The sequence below is a fragment of the Dasypus novemcinctus genome, chromosome 31 (genome assembly GCF_030445035.2).
Source record: "Dasypus novemcinctus isolate mDasNov1 chromosome 31, mDasNov1.1.hap2, whole genome shotgun sequence".
Lineage (NCBI taxonomy): Eukaryota > Metazoa > Chordata > Mammalia > Cingulata > Dasypodidae > Dasypus > Dasypus novemcinctus.
In genome coordinates this window covers 33,757,662-33,777,160 of record NC_080703.1, presented here as the reverse complement: position 1 = coordinate 33,777,160, position 19,499 = coordinate 33,757,662, and the positions used below count along the sequence as shown (strand labels likewise).

Below are 19,499 nucleotides of genomic sequence, written 5' to 3'. Positions count from 1 at the left end.
ATTTTCTTTTATACCCAATTCCCCAGGGATTGTGATACCTGCCACCCAGTGTGAGAACAACCGCTCTTTTCTCAGGACTGATTCACACAGGCCGGAGGTCCCATCCCACACCAGCTATCCTGGAATCCCTGCGGTGGGACTTGGGTGTTGGTATTTGTTCAGAAGCTCCCCAGGTGACTGGATTGGGAAGCCAAGGTTGAGAACCACTGTGCCCAGTTTCTAAGATTGGCCTGCATTTTAGAATCATGCAGGCACTTTTAAAAAATGCTGAGGCCTGGGTCCTCCTCTTGAGATTCTGATTTCACTGGTCTGGAGGTGTATGCTAGGTAGCAGGATTTTTTTTTTTTTTTAAAGGAGGTACCAGAGATCGAACCCAGGACCTTGTACATGGGAAGCAGGTGCTCAACCACTTGGTACATCTATTCCCCTGGGTACCAGCAGTTTAAAAAGCACCCCCTTTGATATTAATGTGCAGTCAGGTTTGAGCAGGACAGGGCTAGCCCTCCACCAAGAGGGGGTTCTGCTTTAATAAGGGAAGACTGCTTACTATACCTTTAGAAAAGCATGACCATCTGCATAATAAAGACAAAGGAAGACTTCGGGTAAGAACAACCAACTAAACCCAATCGCTACTTAAAGTCATTTGGCTCTAGACTGTCCATGTGACAGCCAGGCCCTGAGCCTCAGCAGACTTGCAACTCCTACCCTCTGGTTTATTGGACTTACCCTGGCCAGCTAACAGGGAGGTGAAGTAGGTCAGCCACCACACCAGGGAGCCAAGAGTGCCTGCAACTGCAAGCAGGAGCATTGCATCCATCATCTATGTGGAATCTAAGCCCCTCTTGTGATAGAGGGGGAGTGGACATCACCATCCCAGGGTCCACAGGATGGAGGAATAGAGTATGGATTAGAGTGGACTTACTGATATTCTAACTATGGAACTATTGTGATTAGTAATGGAAGAAATTGTAGCATTGATGTGGAGAAAGTAGTCACGGTAACAGCTGAGGGTAGGGAGAGGGAAGAAGAAATATGAGGTGGGGCATTTTCAGGACTTGGAGTTGTCCTGGGTGGTACTGGAGGGACAGACGCTGGACATTGTATGTCCTGCCATGGCCCACTGGGTGGCCTGGGGGAGAGTGTCAACTACAATGTAAACTACTGTCCAAGTGGTGCAGCAGTGCTCCAAGATGTAGTCACCAAACGCAATGCATGTGCCACGATGATGAAAGAGGTTGTGGATGTGGGAGGAGCGGGGTGAGGGGGGTGGGGGGTATATGGGGACCTCATATTTTTTGAATGTAACATTTAGAAAAGAATAAAGGCATTTGGCCCATGGTTTCCCAAGCCTTAGACAGCGGCATGCTGTGGTCACCTTGCACAAGTCCCTTCACCACTCTGGCCTTCGCCGGCCGATGTGTAAAAGGTGAGATTTGGAGAAAATGACTTGGCTCCAGCACTGAGTCAGGAATGCATCTGCACTCTGTGGGCTTGGGGAGCTGGACTCCCACACTGGTTTTCCCTTTTACAACACAGTCAAATTCCAGAACGAGGATGTCATCATAACCAGGACTTGAAAGAAAGGCAAAAAGCTGATAAATTGAGAGCCTGGGCTTTCTCAGTTGAGGGTGGTGGCAGGATCTAAAAATAACTCTTGGCTCACTGCCAACAAAATAACACCATGTATTGAACATGATCTCAATTTTTGAGGGGAAAAAACGCTTTTCCATTCTTCTGAAGGACCTTGCACCTATGGATGTGCAACTGAAGTTACGAACGTCAGTGACGTCTGAGAGAAGAGAGTGGAACCCCGTGAGGCGACGATTGTTTTTTTGTGGTTGTTAGCAGAGGTTGAGTAAAGATGTTCTGGGTGATTCTTGGTGAGAGCAGACTTGAAGGAAGAAAGGATGAGTTCGTCAGAATGGTGGAGCTGGGGATAGCAATGATGGCACAGGTGATGGCAGTGGAGGTCGAGGTGCTGGAGGTGGTGGTGGTGGTGAAGCTGGAAGTGACGGCAGTGGAGGTGATGGTAGTGATAGGGTAGTGATAGGGATAGAAGAAGGGCCAGCCACTGTAAAGAGTGGCTTCTAAAAAGAAGACAGGCATTACTGTCTTTCTACAAAGTCCTCTCTTTTTGACATTTTCAACTTTCGATCACCCAGCTACATACAGCTCATGTTTGGCAACTGACACTGGAGTTGTTTTAGAAGCTATTGTCTTAGAGGACCCAGGAATTCTGAGGGATAGTAGTTGCTAACCGACTGGATTTGGTGGGATGCCATTCTCCTGCAGGAAGGCCCCTCATTTTTCCATAGGAATTCTCTCCCAGTAGAAATTCAGGAAGTTAAAAAGGTAGGAGATGCAAAGAGGACAGAGATGATCAGAGAAAGGGATGGCCGATTCTCTTGTGGGTGGGCTGTATGGTGAAAGCTGGCATCCTTAACCCAATCATATTGCATAAAGCGTCATCGTTCCTTCTACTTTCTGTGAAAAAGAAAAATCTCCTTTTGTTTTAAAGAAAAGGTGATGTGTGAACTGCATAGGAACTCATTTTTTTTGTGGTTTTCTTGACTTCCCCATTGTTACTGTGGAAACTGGAGAAAATCTGAGATTGAGGTGATGGTTTCCTCTCTTTCCCAGACCAGACACCATGGAATACGTCTCACTCTCTTCTACTAATTTACTTGTCAAAGGGGCAAAAGATGTAAAATTATAAACATTTCTGGTTTTCCCTTCCCTTGCTTTCTAAGGAGTGGGTCCCAAGGAAGATCTGTCTGTTTTGCTCAGGGGGCTTTAAAAGGGGATATAAATGGGAGAAGTGGAGAGAGAAGGCCAGTAATCTAGAAATGAAACAAATAAGTGGTATGGAGGTAGGATTGGGGAGAAGAGGGAGGGAAAAGAAGGATCCAGAACCTTGACTGGAGTAGGGAGAAGAAACTGTATTTTCAGGAGCGCTGCTCCGGGATTTTTAAGCTTTGGGGAGAGTGAGAGAAGAGGACATGAGCTTTCAGCAATTTCCACTAGCAGGGAAACCCTGGGAGAGGGAGAGACGTCTGAGGAGGAATTTAAGGAAGATTTTTTTGTGTGATGTGTGTGTAACAGCTTCTCTTCTGCCCTCAAGGCATTTCTGTGAAACCAATGTTTCGTTTCCAGGCTTCTGGCAATGACATCTGGGACACTGTGCTGAGGAGGGAGCAAAGGGCCCACACTGAGGGTGGTTAATCAGCCATGGAAGAAAATCGAAGTTTCTTTCTGTAATTGGCTCAACCAACAGCGGTGCCATTTGGCATCTTCCTTTTTGCAACACTGTGGGAACGTTTGTAGCTTGTATAGATGGTTCCATAATTCTAGGAGCCTATAAATCAACCTGGAGCCTCCCTGCTCCCGGAGTCCCCTGGGAAGGAAGCGGAGTGCCCTCTTGGCACGCTGCATTGCTGGGCTCCCTTGATTTCTTCGGTCACTTTCTTTGCAGAGATAACCAGCCCAAACACCTGGGGGGGTCACCTGTTTTGACTTTGGGAGAAGAGACACTAGCAGGGCTCTGGTTTTGTGACTTGTATTTTCCCCACCCTTCCCCGAAGGGTGTGTGTCTATTGCGGGGTAAAGGGGGCACTCTGGGTGAGTGGCTGGCGCATAAAGGGTAAATGTGAACGAGGACGACTCGCTGAGAGAAGTGTCAACCCTAGCCAAGTCATTCCTGTGTCTAATGAGAAAGAACTACGTGATGAAACAGAAGTGCTAAACTTCATCCAGAGAGCCCATTGAGTTCTGTGCCTCAGCCCACATCAGCAGATATCTCTCAGCTTGACAACAGGCATAAATCATAAAGAGGCTCTGTACTAGAACTTCCTATACATTAACAGAAGATCTTTTGTAGGTGAAAAAATGTCATAACATCATGTCTACAATTTATTTGTAAATGGTTCAAAATACAAATTGTATAGAGACAGAAAAAGAAAAGAATACAGCAAATGCGATAAAATGTTAACATTTGGAGACTCGAGTAAGGGATATCTGGGAATTCTTTGTACTAATCAGGGAACTTTTCTGTATGTAGTTAACTATTTCAAAATAATTTAAATAAAAGCTTCAAAATTGCCATAAAAAGAAGAAATGTACTAAAATGGGAAAATATTTGGAACATATATTATAGACATTGAATTAATTTCTTTATACACCATACTAAAAAGATAAATACCACAATAAAAAAGTTAAATGAACGAATTAGATAAGAAGTATAAATGGCCCACCAACATGTGTGTGTGTGGGTAGTTGTAAATGTGCATATATATGCTATGCGCTTGGTATATAAGAAAAATGAAAAATTTTGAAAAGATATGATAAAATTTTGCCTAATAAATTGCTTCCTTAAAAACAGACTAACAAAAAAATATCCAAAGTTGGAGGATGTATCATTAAATGGGCATAATCTGACAATAAAATAATTTTTGGCAATAGAGAAGGTTTTTAAAGATATTCAGTCCCTTGAACCAACATTTCCCTCTACATAGTAAAATTTATGCTGAGGGAATAATCAGAAAGGTGCAACAATTATGTTCAAGGCAGTTCATTATAACATTATAATAATATAAAGTTAAAAGTCTAACAATCAGAGGCTGTATTGCTGTATCCTCATGGTGGATAACTAAGCAGCCATAAAAAGTGTTAATTGACAATGGGAAATGTTAGCAAAGCATATACTGTTAACAGAATTTATCTTTGGGTGGTACCATTATTTTGCAGGCAATAGCCTTCTGACACCATGAAAAGATATGTTACTGTGGTTAGAACTGTGATTCTATTTCTGAAGGTATGAATGGTCACAATCAACAAAAAGCTTAAGAAATAGCTACAGGTCCACCTTGGCAAAATGACAAAGGCCTTGCAATAAAACACTGAGTTTTCCAAACTTAAATGTTTTGTTTGACTCTAAAAATCTTGTTCATTAGAGTTGTCTCTAATACCAAATGTATTTCTCTAAGGCTCCTTTTTCTTCACACCCAACCATCAATGGATGTGGTAAATACATACATATCCCAATTTGAAGTATACTTTTTGAAAATGTGATATATATCCCAATTTGAAGTATGGATAATCTTGTCTTAAAAGTTGAAGGGGAATTAGAGATGAATTAGTCTAACTTTATTATATGATTGTTAAGGAATCCATGGTCAAGAGAGATTATGCGATTTACTTATTAACATCCTTAATATATAAAAAGCCTCTACAAACAACGAGAATAAGATAAAGACTATGATAGTATATTAGGCAATGAACATGAATATAAAAGTTACAAGGCAGTGGACTTGGCCCAGTGGTTAGGGCGTCCGTCTACCACATGGGAGGTCCGCGGTTCAAACCCCGGGCCTCCTTGACCCGTGTGGAGCTGGCCCATGCGCAGTGCTGATGCACGCAAGGAGTGCCCTGCTACGCAGGGGTGTCCCCCGTGTAGGGGAGCTCCACATGCAAGGAGTGCGCCCATAAGGAGTGCCGCCCAGCGTGAAAGAAAGTGCAGCCTGCCCAGGAATGGTGCCGCACACACGGAGAGCTGACACAACAAGATGACGCAACAAAAAAGAAACACATATTCTCGTGCTGCTGACAACAACAGAAGCGGACAAAGAAGACGCAGCAAATAGACATAGAGAACAGACAACCGGGGTGGGGGTGGGGAGGGGGAGATAAATAAATAAATAAATCTTTAAAAAAAAAGTTACAAAAGAAGAAACACAACTGGCCAATCAATATGTATAAAATATTGAACCTTATAAGTAATAAGAGAAGGGTAAAATTATATTTTAAAAAAAACACCCCAAAACCCCTGCAATGCTCAATTTTGCCTAACAAATGGACTCTCCCAAAGCAAGCAAGCAAATAAATAATCCAAAGTATGTTCAGGATAACAGGTAGAAAACACAGGGCCAGCAATGGAAATATCCTGTCTCACCTTGCCAATACCCCTCCCCAGCACTAAGATATGCTCAATAATAACGCCTCAGTAAAGAGAAAGACAAACGTTGCCGTAGGGAAGCTAAATGAACAAGCAAATAACAAAGAAGTAAAAGGTGACTAGCCGAATGAGAAATACATTCTTCACGTTAAAAATATTTTCTTCGGTTTGCAAGGCTTCCTAATGGTATGACTCTAAATTCCCAGGGAGTCTATTTCAATGAAAATATCAAATGCTCTGCTAGCTTTATGTTATATACTTATTTTCTAAAGCCAGGTTAAGTGCAAATATAATGGATACTTGTTCCTGCCTCACCAGGCATATTTAGAGGAGTCTGAAATCTTAGTTTCCTTTTCACCCGAGGCCAAAAGTCTCTGTTTAAGTAGTCATATCTTAGAACAAACTCCTTTCTGTGGTGAATCATGGTTTCATGCAAATAGAGCTTATTATAATGCTATAAATGTTAGTAAAATTCCCCTCAGATTACCTAGGAAGCAGTGCTTAATTCCAGACTAATAAAATACTGTATTAAGGTACTTTCTCCCTTTCTTCTTTAAGAATTAGCATTTTTCAGGGCTATGACTCCATTGGACATAGAAATTTAAAAACTCTAGACTATGAACAATTTTCTATTTGAATTAATACACAATACTATAAATGTGATAAGCATTTTGACGGAAAGAGTCTACACACCAAAAACATGCCTCCTTTATCTACAATGTTGACTTATTTGTAAGGTTTTAGGAAAATCGATGCAATGCTGTTACTGCTGCTCATTTCAAAAATTGAATTTCTGTCCTTAAATGCCAATTGATTTTCTGCTTTGCATAAGAAATATTACCTATTCTATTTTTCCAATGCAGAAAAAATGCATATTTGGCCTTCACATTTTGCTCCTAAAACAAGCACTTCTGATGCTTTATTATGGTTTCTTAAAATAAGCACATAACAAAGAGAGGGGTAAAGGATGCTGTTTTATCTCATATATAAACAAGTACCTAAAGAACGATATTCTTTGGAGAATAGAACTACGTTAGTTTCTACACTGTGGAGCAAATGCTGGGAAGCAAAACCTCACTCCTCCACCAGGAGACACCTGTGAGTCCACCTACCTCCGCCTTGAGGGACAGAATCATGACTTCTACCAGAGCGGCAGAAAAATCTGGCTGAGTCTAAAACTGCCCTGGAGAGAGCCCAGTTTCCCAGCTTAGCCTTGGAGGTGAAGCAGCTTTGGAACACCCAACAACAGGATGGTCTGGAGTTAGATGGTAACTTCTGGGACCACCTTGGACTCTAGAGCAGGGGTGGCCAACTCCAGACTGGCCCGCCCCCTGTGTGTGCAAATATAGCTTTACTGGCACACAGCCATGCCCACGTGTTTATGGATCATCTGTCTGCTCTCCTGTCACCAGGCAGAGCCGAGGAGGTGTGAGCCAAACTGGACGGCTTGCAAAACCAGAAATATTTACTATCTGGTTGACAGGTAAAGCTTGCCGACCCCCGAGCTAAGGGAACCTGGGATGGATGGTCACACTGTGCTCTGTTTAGAACCAACCTCCACAGCAAGCAAAAACCGTTTGACGACCCAGCTTATACCAGGTTTGACCGTTCTCAGATGCCTCAGGAGGCTGTGTTCTTTGAGACGGTATCTTCGGAGGCGTTCCAGGTGGGAAATGACGATGGAAAGAGAACCACCGGTGTGTAGTCCCCGATCCCACTCTATCCTTTGTTGGAGGGTGACATGATCCCGAGGTTTTGCAGTATGGCTCCCTGCTGTCGGACATGTGTGTGCATGCAAAGACTTACTGAGATTCCCACTCAGCCCTGCCTAAACATGTAGGGAGCAGCTAAGGTTAACCTACACCGTTCTTCCATGGAGTGAGAAGGTGAAAGAAGTGAGATTTAAGTGGGGAGAATTTTGGCCTAGTTGGCCGTGCAACAGAAACGGGATGGAGTACTTTTTAGTGTCTAGTAATTAGAAATAAGAGAAGGCAGCGATGAGATGTGGGGCTGATGCCCTGACTTCCTCCAGATGTGACTCATTCTGTGACTCACTTGCTCAGGCATGCTGTCTTTGCCGCATCAGAAGCTCAAGAGCAGGTGGGCAGTATGTCAGGGAAGTAATGCGGGGAGATGTACTATACATGTTTATTGGGAGGCTTCCGAACTTCCGGAAGGCTGAATGGCACCTTTCAGTTGTCCACCTTCTCAGGTCGACTGGGGACTGGGTTCTAGGAGGAATTGTCCTGCAGGTTTAGTTCTTTACTGGGTAGGGAAGTGATACCAGTGGATTATCACAGGGTGGACAGCCAGGTCCGACTGCACCCATGCCTTGCAGAGGTCTGTGGGTATCTGATGCACTGTCATGGTAACCAAAGGGTCAGTCTTGGGCCTGGTGTGAGGCCGGAAGGACACAGTCAAGGTCAAACTGACAGCCCATGGTTTGATTCGTGAGCAGACGTATTCGGACTGGTCCTGGAGTTTTTGGTATTTTAAAATGTTTATGGCTAACATTTAAAATCGGGATTTTTCATTTAATTTCTCTTGAAAATCAGAAATCTCAGGACACACTGGGCTTCGTTGCTGCTCATTAGCGTTTGCTCAGTGTGGAGGGATGGTCTCCCTTCAGAGAGAAGCCAAGCTCCCCAGTTTTGTCAGAGTGTTTGCTTTGCTTTTGCTTGCACCGGTCTGTTTCAGTCATTTTTGTTACCCTGGAGCTTTGTTTGCAGACCTGCTCTACCTGTTGCACAAAGAGTTTGTGCTCTTGCAACCTTCTCTTTCTCTGGTGGTCATTCTTTGATCCTTGCTAAGAGTTTCTAACTCACTGGTGCCCTATGTGATCTAATCGTGCCATCCTGATGCTACTGCTGAGCAAAATAAACAGCCCTCTTTTGGGAAGATGCATGGACTCTGTGGTTACTATGTGTGGAGAGTGATTTATTATGTTGATCTGAATGACTGTAAAGAGTAAAGCTTTTGGTGTACAAGGGTGACACTGGGATGCCAAAGACTAACCTTTCGCTTTGAACAATCATTCCTTTCCACACCCTTTCGGGGGATGAGGCATGTCATAGATTCTGAAGAAGATGGAAGCACATTTGCAGGGATGCATTCCCAGAGTCCAATCACACTTGTTGGTTTGGAAATAATGGTTCCTAAGACTCTCGGGGTGGCCTTTTTGGAACCCCATATTTCACTTTAGGTGGAACAAAAATGGAGACACAAAAAGAAAAAAAGAATTTCTATACCTGTCATACTGTTGGGAGTCATAGGTTAGTAATCATTCTGGATCATTCTGGAGATCACTGATTTCTCCTGCAAAGAGAAGGAAAAAAAACCCACAGGTTATAGCACCACTTGTTATAGCAGTCCACATTTTTCATGGAGTTTTTGTTCTAAGACACTATCATATGCCTAAGTTAGTTCATTTGTCTTTTTTTTTTTGTCTTTATTTTTTTAATGTTACACTAAAAAAATATGAGGTCCCCATATACCCCCCACCCCCCTCACCCCACTCCTCCCCCCATAACAACAATCTCCTCCATCATCATGAGACATTCATTGCACTTGATGAATACATCTCTGAGCACCGCTGCACCTCATGGTCAATGGTCCACATCATAGCCCACACTCTCCCACAGTCTACCCAGTGGGCCATGGGAGAACATACAATGTCCGGTAACTGTCCCTGCAGCACCACCCAGGATAACTCCAAGTCCCAAAAACGTCCCCACATCTCATCTCTTCCTCCCACTCCCTACCCCCAGCAGCCACTATGGCCACTTTCTCCACACCAATGCCACATTTTCTTCAATTACTATAACATATTCGAGAGGCAAGGTTTGTTCGTCTTAACTCATAAATGGGGCACTGGAGGCATAGGCTAGTTATGTGGTGTGTAAGTTTACAAGACTTCTAAATTCCCATCTCAGGAATATGAGTTTCCTTCTAGCAGACTTCATTGTCGACTCAACCCTCCTTTCTCAAACAGAAGCTTGCCCTAAAGAAAAGGCTGAAGACTTGGATGGCAACTTCTATGTGATTTGAAGTGATTTTTAGAACAGTTAGAGTTAATCCCATATGAAACCCATAGAAATTAAGTATAGTCTGTTCAGAAGCGTACTGATTTCTTAACCTTAAAACATAAAAATCATATATGTTTTCCATGCTTAAAAAACATTAAAAATACAGTCATATTTTTATATGTTAGGATGAAGGTATTATCCAGGTGTGTCTTCTAAACACATTTAGGATAGGCTTTTGAAACAGAAAAGTAGGATTTTGAGTTTCATCCCATTCAATATCAGTACATAATGCATAATAATGTAGTTAAGACACCTGGTACTCTTAAGTTCAGAATCTATTTTAAAAATAAAAAATTAACTGAAAGAAAAATGAGAAATTTAGAGCTGCTTGTAAAGGTGCTTTGGGAAGAAGACAATGTACCTTAACACTAAACGATAAATCTTATTTTAAATTTTGAAAAAAGCATCATTAGCATTTCCATACCTATTCGACCGCTAATGGAAAAATGAGGCAAGCAATCTGTTTTGGTATGCATAAACTCAGTTGCACAATTTTCACAACTTTTAGGGCCATTATTATAGCAGATAAAAAATTAGGGACAGAAGTGCTTTCTTTCCTGGGAGTTAACAATTATAAAGTACTTTTGAATGCTTTTACTAAAGGTTTAAGGTTTTTTTTAATACCCTTCTTATTTTCTTCTATAAGCATGTTTGAAAATCAGTATGTATTTTTTTCAAGATCGCACATCTGCTTCTCCCTCTCAGGTTTTTAAGGAAGCCACCAAGCCACCATCGTGCTGTTTCTCCCAAGAGACGGTAAGAGGCACTAGCACCTTCAGTCGAGAGCCTTCTTCTCAGGGTGGTCTGTGGGCCAGGAGCATCAGCATTCCTGGGGGCTCGTTAGAAAATCTGGGGCCCCGCCCCAAACCTATTGAATCAAGATTTGCATTTGGACGAGACCCCTGGGAAACCAACGTGTGCTTTAAAGTCTGAGTCTCGCTGTTCCAGGGAACTGAATCCACATTCTCATCTTTCTATTTAGCTTTTTCCCTGGTGTCTGGCCTGAATCACTCCCCCTCCTCTCTACACGAATGAGAGGGAGGAACAAGACAGCTGTAGCCCTCAGACGGGGAGAGTGGCTGGGTGGCGTCGGTGACCAGAGGTGCAGTGGCTCGGGGAAGAAGGCTGAAGGACACCGCACAGCGGCACATGGGCCCGTCTTCCAACGTATTGGTGGGGCAAGAACAGGGCTAGGGCTCCTCTCCTGGACAGGCGCTCTGCCTTCAGTTGTAGATGGTGGCGGTAGTAACTCAAGTCTGTACTCTCAATCGGACGTGTTCTTAATCTGCATTCCTGAAGGTGTGAACCCATTGTAAAAGGGTAGTTTTAGTTAAGGTGTGGCCCAAATGAATGAGGATGGGTCTTCATCTCTGTTCCTGGAAGAACGTGGATGCCAGAAGTTGGAGAGGACCACATGGGAAGCCCAGACTCAGTAGAAATGGGAAAGCAGATGTGTGAGGGAGGCAGAGCTTCAAGCCAAGGACCCCAAAGATTGGCACCAGAATGCTGCCAACTCGGGGAGAAAGCAAGCCGTGCTGATACCTTGATTTTGGACTTCTCTAGCCTCAGATCTGTGAGCTAATCCATGCCTGTTGTTTAAGCCAACCCATTGTGTGCTCTTCGTCATAGCAGCACAGCACACTAAGACAGCGGCAGCATGTGGATTAGGACGAGCGCTGAAGCCCAAGGCATGGGTTTGAGGGTCAATGTAGTCACATCCTAGCCATGGGATCTCCGCAAGGAATTTCAAACCACTGGAATCTCAATTTCTTCATGCGTCAAATGAGGATAATAATACTTGCTCTACTTACTTCACAAGGCTGGTGTTTCTGAGGCTTAAACATGATGTGAGTGAATGTGCTGTGTAAATTCAACTATAATGTACATGAAAGCCACTGCACGAGGAGGAAATACCTTGGTGTAAATAACTAGGTGGGAAAGAGGAAGTACAGAGTATGAGGATTATGTTTACAACATTCATTCTCTGTCCCATGCCCAATATCGTGGCGCTGAATTCTTACCTTGATTATAGCTCTTGTCTCATGGCTATAATCTCTTTATGGCAGGGACTCTGTCGATCTCATTTTTATATCTGCCATCTAGCAGAGTGTCAGATACATAGTGAGTGCTCAACAAATATGCTCTGAATGAACCAGTAAAATGAGTGAAAGCTGACACGGCATGGTGTAAGCTATCTGAGTTGGCATCTGGCAGAAGAAGTAAATACTAGCCACTTTTGGCTCCTCCTCTAGGGAAGTTCATCCTTGTTACTGCCTAGGATTTCAAGTACCACCATCCATAAGCCCTTCATCCCATCTTCATTCACCCATCCAGCTGGGTTTTGAATGAGAGGGACCAGGTTTCGAGGAGACCGAAGAAAAGACTCCATGTCATACCTGAAGGAAACACTAGAATATTGATCATCAAGGACTCTGTTGTTTCTCTTAGGAGTGATGCTGCATATTTACCACCATCACCGCCACCTTCCTCCCCAGCCCATGGGAGCTGCCATGTTTTCACGATACTGCCTCTGCATGTTATGGAGAGAATGGGGCTCTTGGCTCAAGCTGGACTGATCGAAGTGTCCTACCTCTAGTCACACTCATTTAAGACCTGACATAGACCTTTCCCAGGATATATGGAGAAAGGGAGAAGGAGAGAAAAGAGAAAGCCATTTAGTCTCTCTTGGGTGGCAGAATTTATTGGGAGTTAAAACTCTAAAACCGAGGCCGTGCTTTCTTTAGCCACACACATAAAGCCCATCCGGAGAGGAGAGGCTCAATCTGATATTCACAGAGAACCTGAGGGGCAAAGACCAGGCTGTGGCTTCAAACACAGTTCAATTCTCCTGGGACCCAACTGCATCCCTCCTGCCCCTACAAGAAGTTTGGCTGCTCAGCCCTTCCTTGGATACTTGGAATAAAACATTCCCCAATTACATAAGATGGCTTGAGTCAGATTTCTGTTACTTGCAACCAAAAGAATCCTGACTGATAATACCTATATTAAAATACAACATAAATAAAAATGTGTCAGACTTCTTCTGAGTGTCCTTTTTATCACCTGGAAGGTGAAGGTACAAAATCTCAGTTATGCCCTTGCTATGCTGCCAATTTTAAAAACTCCAATTTTAAAAACTCAAAATTTCACTTGAATATGCACATGGGCCACAGAAAGGTATTGTATGTGAAGCAGCACGTATCCAGAAACAGGAAAAGCGATCTAACTAAGGTTTCAAAAATGTAATAATGCTTTCACCACAAGATTTAGTACTAACACAGTAACTTGAGAGGTTTTTTTTAGATTTATTTACTTTATTTATTTCTCTCCCCACCTTGTTGTTTGCACTTGCTGTCTGCTCTCTGAGTCTCTTGGTCGTCTTTTTTTTTTTAGGAGGCACTGGGAACCTAACCCAAGACCTCCATTGTGGGAGGGAGGGAGATGCCCTATCACCTGAGCCACATCCGCTTCCTGTTTGCTGTGTCTCTCACTGTTTCCTCATTGTCATTTTGTTGCATCAAATGTCATTTTGTAGCATCAGCTCACTGTCTTGTTCATCTTCTTTAGGAGGCACCAGGAACCAAACCTGGGATCTCCGATGTGGTAGGTGGGCATCCAACAGCTTGAGTCACATCTGCTTCCCTCGAGAGTTTTTAAAAATATAATTCCAAGAAAGAGTCTAACAATCCTTGGAGGCAGGCAGGTGTCACCGAGCTTCATTTCCTAAGCCGCCTAGGTAAAAAGTGGGTATCAGTGGGGTGCTCTGCACCGAAGATGGGAAACCAGAGATGGTCTTCTCCAGAGCCAGGGCAGGGACCTGGGCTCCCTGGCTACTCATGGGGTCAAAGAAGAGAGCAAAGTCTGAAAGAGCTTAACGCAAAGAAAGCCGAGTTTATTTACTTGCCATGAAAGGAAACAAACCCAGTGAAGGGCTTCACTGAGCAGACCAACGAGGAGGAAGAGTCAGGGTGTTTATATGTGAGAAGGATTGATGGCTTACACTCTGTAGGAAGGAATGAGCCAACGTTTGTATAGTGTTGGTTAAAGCAAGTCCCACCATTCACCGGTCAGAGAAGAATCTTCTGGTGGATCCCGAGACTCTGGAAGACCAGGGCCCCTCCAAGTTCATGGTCCTTTAAAAGCGTCAGCAGTTTAAATACCACTTGAAAGGGAACAGGACATTGAGATCTGGTATCTCTTCAGCAAGTTCAACTGAAGAGGAAACTACTCCTTTCACATGGGTCATTCATTTTCTCAGGCAGGTGACCTTGACTGAGGACCTCCTCTTTTCAGGTACTGCCCTAGGCACTAAGGATCCAAAGACAACACTGTGGCCTGCCCACAAGGAGCTTCTACTCTAACAGAGGAAAAGAATCACGCCAAGAAATACATGCAAAAATGAGTGCAGGGAAGGAAGTGATTTGGCTCAGTGGATAGAGCATCCGCCTACCACATGGGAGGTCCAGGGTTCAAACCCAGGGCCTCCTGACCATGTGATGAGCTGGCCCACGAACAGTGCTGATGCGTGCAAGGAGTGCCCTGCCACACAGGGGTGTCCCCCACATAGGGGAGCCCCACAGGCAAGGATTGCGTCCCATAAGGAGAGCTGCCCAGCGCAAAAAAAGCACAGCTTGCCCAGGAGTGGCACCACACATACACAGAGCTGACACAGCAAGATGACGCAACAAAAAGAGACACAGATCCCCAGTGCCGATGACAAGAATACAAGCAGACACAGAAGAACACACAGCAAATGGCCACAGAGAGCAGACAACTGGGGGATGGAGAAGGGGAGAGAAATAAATAAAAAATCTTTAAAAAAAAAAAAGAGTGCGGGCTTTACAGGGAGTGTCTCTTCAGGATGGAGTGGGACACAAAGGAAGGAGAGGTCATTCTTCCTTGGGGTTGTTTAGGACGGCATTGGAATGGAAGTGATCCTTGACCTGAAGGCCTCATTTTGAACAGGTCCCTTCCCAGCTCTCGATGTCACCCCTTACTCTCTCCTTTGTGCTCCAAAGGCACACAGGCAACTCTGCAAGAAATGGGCCTCAGATGGAAATATTGGGTCAACGCCTTTGTATTAACCCGGGCTTTGAGCAAGGGGTGAGAGGACGCGATTTGAGTCTCTGACGTTTCCCAGTGGGTACCGTGTAGGAGGCAGGCCAGTGAGGAGGCTCTGGCAGGCATCTAGGAGGAAGACCAGGAGGCTGGAACTTGGCGGAGGCGGGTGGCGTGAGGGTGGTGAGAGGGCAAGGGACTCCAGTGACACTGAGAGACTGAAATAATAAGATCCAGTGGTGAATATGATCTGAGCATTTAATACTGCTGGATAAGCACTGGGGAGGCCAATGGGTGAAGACCTGCTCTCGGCCCTCGAGGAATGTGCAATCGGGTTTACCAGCTGCCTGCGAAGGCAGACAACACTGGTGGGGAGAGCTAAAAATATAAGTAGCAGATGCCCTGTGCCAAGGGGGCGGTGCTCTACCCACTCCCAGCCCGGAAGTCACGTCCCTTAAGGGCAACTCCCTCCCCCAGAGGAAGGGAAAACTGGGGGGCTCAGCTCACAAACACATAAAACTCATTCATAAGGCAAATGATGGGAGCACTCTGAAAATGAAAAGCCAAAGGACTTAGCATCCAAGTCCAGGGGTCCTGGAGGACGATGGGGTCCACAGAACCCACCGTGAACTGTGGCTGGCAAAAGCTTGCAGGTCACCTTGGGTTTGTGCCCAGAGACACAGCCTGTAGGACGAGGCTGGGCAGATCGCATTTGGGCAGCTGGATTTTAAGAGAGACAGTCTCATGCAGGTTGTCCAGGATGATGGGAAGCATGCCTTAAGGAAGGGCAGACGCTGACAACAACAGAAGCGGACAAAGAAGACGCAGCAAATAGACACAGAGAACAGACAACCGGGGTGGGGTGGGGGAGAGAAATAAATAAATAAATAAATCTTTAAAAAAAAAAAAAGGAAGGGCTGAAGGAGGCATAGAAAAGGGAGAGGAACTTGAAGGTTAGATAGTGATCTCCAAATATCGGGGAAGCAGATGTGGAAAGACCTGAAGCTTGTTCAATGGACTGAGGCCTGGTAGAGAAATGCTGGGTGGATGGGGAGTTCTCTGCTCTCCCTTATCTCTAAGAAGATGCATCTGTCCTAGGTAGGGGCACAGTCTACCTAGCCTGGGCTGTGTTTTTGTTCTCAGGGTATATTAAACCTCTCTGAGATGACTGGCAACTTTACTCTGCAATAAAACAGGTGTCCATGTGTGGGATATGCTTCCAGGGACACAACGAAGGCCAGCTCCATTCTCCCCTTCTAAAACTTCATCTTTCAGCTTAGTGGAGCTCAACTCTTTGGAGGTCCTGGTTTATTGAAGGAATGTGATGAAAACTATAGATGGCTTTGGTTGAAAAATGGGCAAGTAACTGCGCAGATATTTTCAGGGGATTCAGACACACACACATACACCATTCACACAAAACCCATCCACAGATGCTGGATTAAATTTTGGCTACAAACTTCGATCATTATTAAGGTGCAACTAGTTCATGGAAAGGATATAAATTGATGTAACTCTTGTCTAATGAATGGCGTCAATAGGAGGCATGAGCAGTGTTTTTGGTTGAGGGCAAAAAGAAGAGGACCCATAAGCAGCAATACTTTTGTGGGAAAAAGCAAGATGGGTCTCTGAGAAGCAACGCCGGAGGCTGAAGAGGTACCCACCAACCCCACCCTATTTCTCAATCAGACACTAAAGCAGGCTCTGCATCATTCAAGATGAATTACTCACCATGCCCATCTTTGGGGGGCTTAGATGAAGAACCAAATTGCAACCTAGGGGAAGCTGAGCTGAACAAGGGGGATAAAAGATGTGTTTGGGGCATGGAGGAGGTAGTGATTAACTCTGCCTGCAGAAGGGGTGGCATTTGAGCGTGGCTTTGAAAAACGAGCCAGGATTTCTTTCAGGCTGGGGATGGAAAGTGTGATTGAGAAACAACAAAAGAGCAAAAGGTAAGCATCTTGGCACAAGGTATATGATTTGTGTGTGTGTGCGTTTGTGTGTGTGGTGGGTGAGGCAAGGGCTTCATACGGGAAGTGGCCAAGACTGAAGCTACAGGTACAGGTTAGGGGCCAGGTGGTGAAAAGTATGCTACAGAATTTGGACTTTATCCTATGGGAAACGGGGGGCTGGGGGAGGTCTTTAAGGGAGTCACCTATTTTGGGGTTTAGGAAAAGAATTCTTCCAGAGTAGAAGAGGACTCTTTGGGAGGCTAACCCCTTTGGTGGCACCTCTTTGAATGGGATCATTACTATTTGCCTGTCTTAGTGTTCAAGGTCACAAAGCTAGACCAGTGCCCAAGGGAATATTCCTCATTCCATCTTGTAAATATCCCACACACCCTTTCCCCACTTTGTTCCTCCTGCTCACTTACTGAAACTCTAATATTCTAGGGAAAACTATGCCTTGAAAATATCTTTCCATAGAGACCTAGTAAGTCACTGTTTATGCAATCTATACATAATTACGTCGCCCTCACACCTCTATATCAATCTTTTATGGGTATGGTTTTGTGGCCTTTTCAAGGCCATCTTTCTTAGTGTTTTCTCCTTGGCTTTCTTAGGAGGAAAGGTGCCAGGAGGTCATACGATCTGACATTTCAGGACAGTGAGATTTAACAGGGTTTATCTATAAATACTCCAGCAGATGCTTCACGGGTGGCCCAAGGAAGCCATGAGCACTGGCTAGGAACCTTCTTATGCTAATCTCCTGGCTCAGTTTACAAAGGTCAGGTGCCCAAGTGTTAGGTTCTAACACACTAACCTGAAGCCATTCACACAGAAGGGCTCTCAGGGAAGGAAGGGTCCATTCTCTCCCCTGGCATGGAGCAACTGTGATAAGACACAGTATCAGTGGCCTCCCCAGACTTCCTAAAGAGAGGGATTTTAGAGGCCATGAGATGAGAGCAGACCATATCTTGGGGAATGCATCGTGAAGTTGTGTTTACGTGGGAAGTGACTGTTTTTACTAAGCTTATTTGGCAAAGGGGAGATGTTGAGCACTACTGGAGTTTATAAGACAGGACCCAAACCCTTTGCTCTAAGCCGTGCCCCTTTGGCAGCCTGAGCTCTGGCTGAGGCACCAGGAAACAGCTGGGTAAAGACGAGTGGCTGTCCTCAGAGGGGGCTGCATACCTGCTGGGCAGGCAACGGAGTTGTGAATCTCTCACCAGTATCTCTTGTCCCCCTATGAAAAATACCCTTCCAGAAGTTTCCCATGCTCTCCCTCATCTGCTCCTGGGAAATGGCCCATTGACATCAAACCCTTGGTCTCTACTTCCTATCTGAACGTCCCCTTGGGAAACACATTTAAGAACAATTTCAGTCCCAGGTATGGGGGAAAGACTCGTGGGCCTGGATTCTTCCCAGGTGGTTTTGGGGTTCTCAGACATGTCTCTCAACTCTCTAAGCCTCATTTATCAAGTGAGATTACGGTGATTATCCTTCCAGGGTTATAGGGAGGGACTTTGAAAGCGCTCTGCAAACTGCAAAGCAGGACACTAACTTAAGGTGTCGGAAGAGTTTTTCATTATTCTTGTCACTATGTTTGTGATCACTCATCTTCCAGCCAGTCCCTTCCATCCCTGAGGTGTGGGCAAGCGGGGCTATCTCCATTTTGAAGAACCCTGAGGTGATTTAAGGATTTATGAACAGGACAGATGCCCACCTCCCCAGATGCTGCCATCACCAAGTTAGCATGGACGTGAACTTGCTCCACCCCACCTGCCTCTCTCCTCTTCCCAGAATGCATTTTCCCTATTGTGAACGTTTTTCCCCTCTTCAAGGTTACTTTCCCTATTCATTGAAATCTTCATGCAAGGAGGACTGCATGTATAGATGAATTTGTCTCCAGTTCCATGGCACGCTAGACCGACCCCGGTAGTTCTTCCCTGGCCTCTTGGCATTTCAGTGATCAATCTAGGACCCAATAGACTGAATACCCAATGACTGGAAAATTTTATAAAGCCAGCACAGTTAGATTGGAGATGGGACTGGTTAGAAAGGATCACAAGCCTCTAAGATAGTTAATAAAGAAGTGGAAAACCAGAAGCTCTGTCCTGCCCTTGGCCAGGGTGCTAATCTGAGTGGACAATCTCTCAAAGGGGAAGGAAGAATCAGAAATCCCCCCTGCATGGGGCCGACTCCAGGCCCACACAGCAGAGGTGAGCATTGCCCAGTGAATGGCAGTGCTCTCCCTTCCGCTTCAGAGGTTGGGTAATCCCTCTAAGTGCTTCGTCTTCAGGAAGGGAGACAATACAACCAGGGTTTCTGGATGAAACCGAGTTTAATTTGTTGGGGCTGATTTCTGACAAAATGATTAGGTGTCACTTCGATCCGGTCCGTTAATCCAGTTTCCATCATTTGGGGGTTCATTTCTCCTCTTCACTTTATCCCATCTCCATGCCA

At 44.8% G+C, this 19,499-nt stretch overlaps 1 protein-coding gene across 14 annotated transcripts in view; it reads right to left on the bottom strand.

Moving 5' to 3' along the window:
* THRB (thyroid hormone receptor beta) overlaps positions 1-19,499 on the bottom strand; it is a 468,309-nt gene that overhangs the window by 161,386 nt on the left and 287,424 nt on the right. For all 14 annotated transcript variants that reach the window (XM_058290895.2, XM_058290897.2, XM_058290890.2 and 11 more), the window contains one exon: positions 9,199-9,265. In XM_058290895.2, coding sequence (XP_058146878.1) covers positions 9,199-9,220 — 22 coding nt within the window. In that variant the 5' untranslated portion in view covers positions 9,221-9,265. The remainder of the gene's footprint in view (positions 1-9,198; positions 9,266-19,499) is intronic.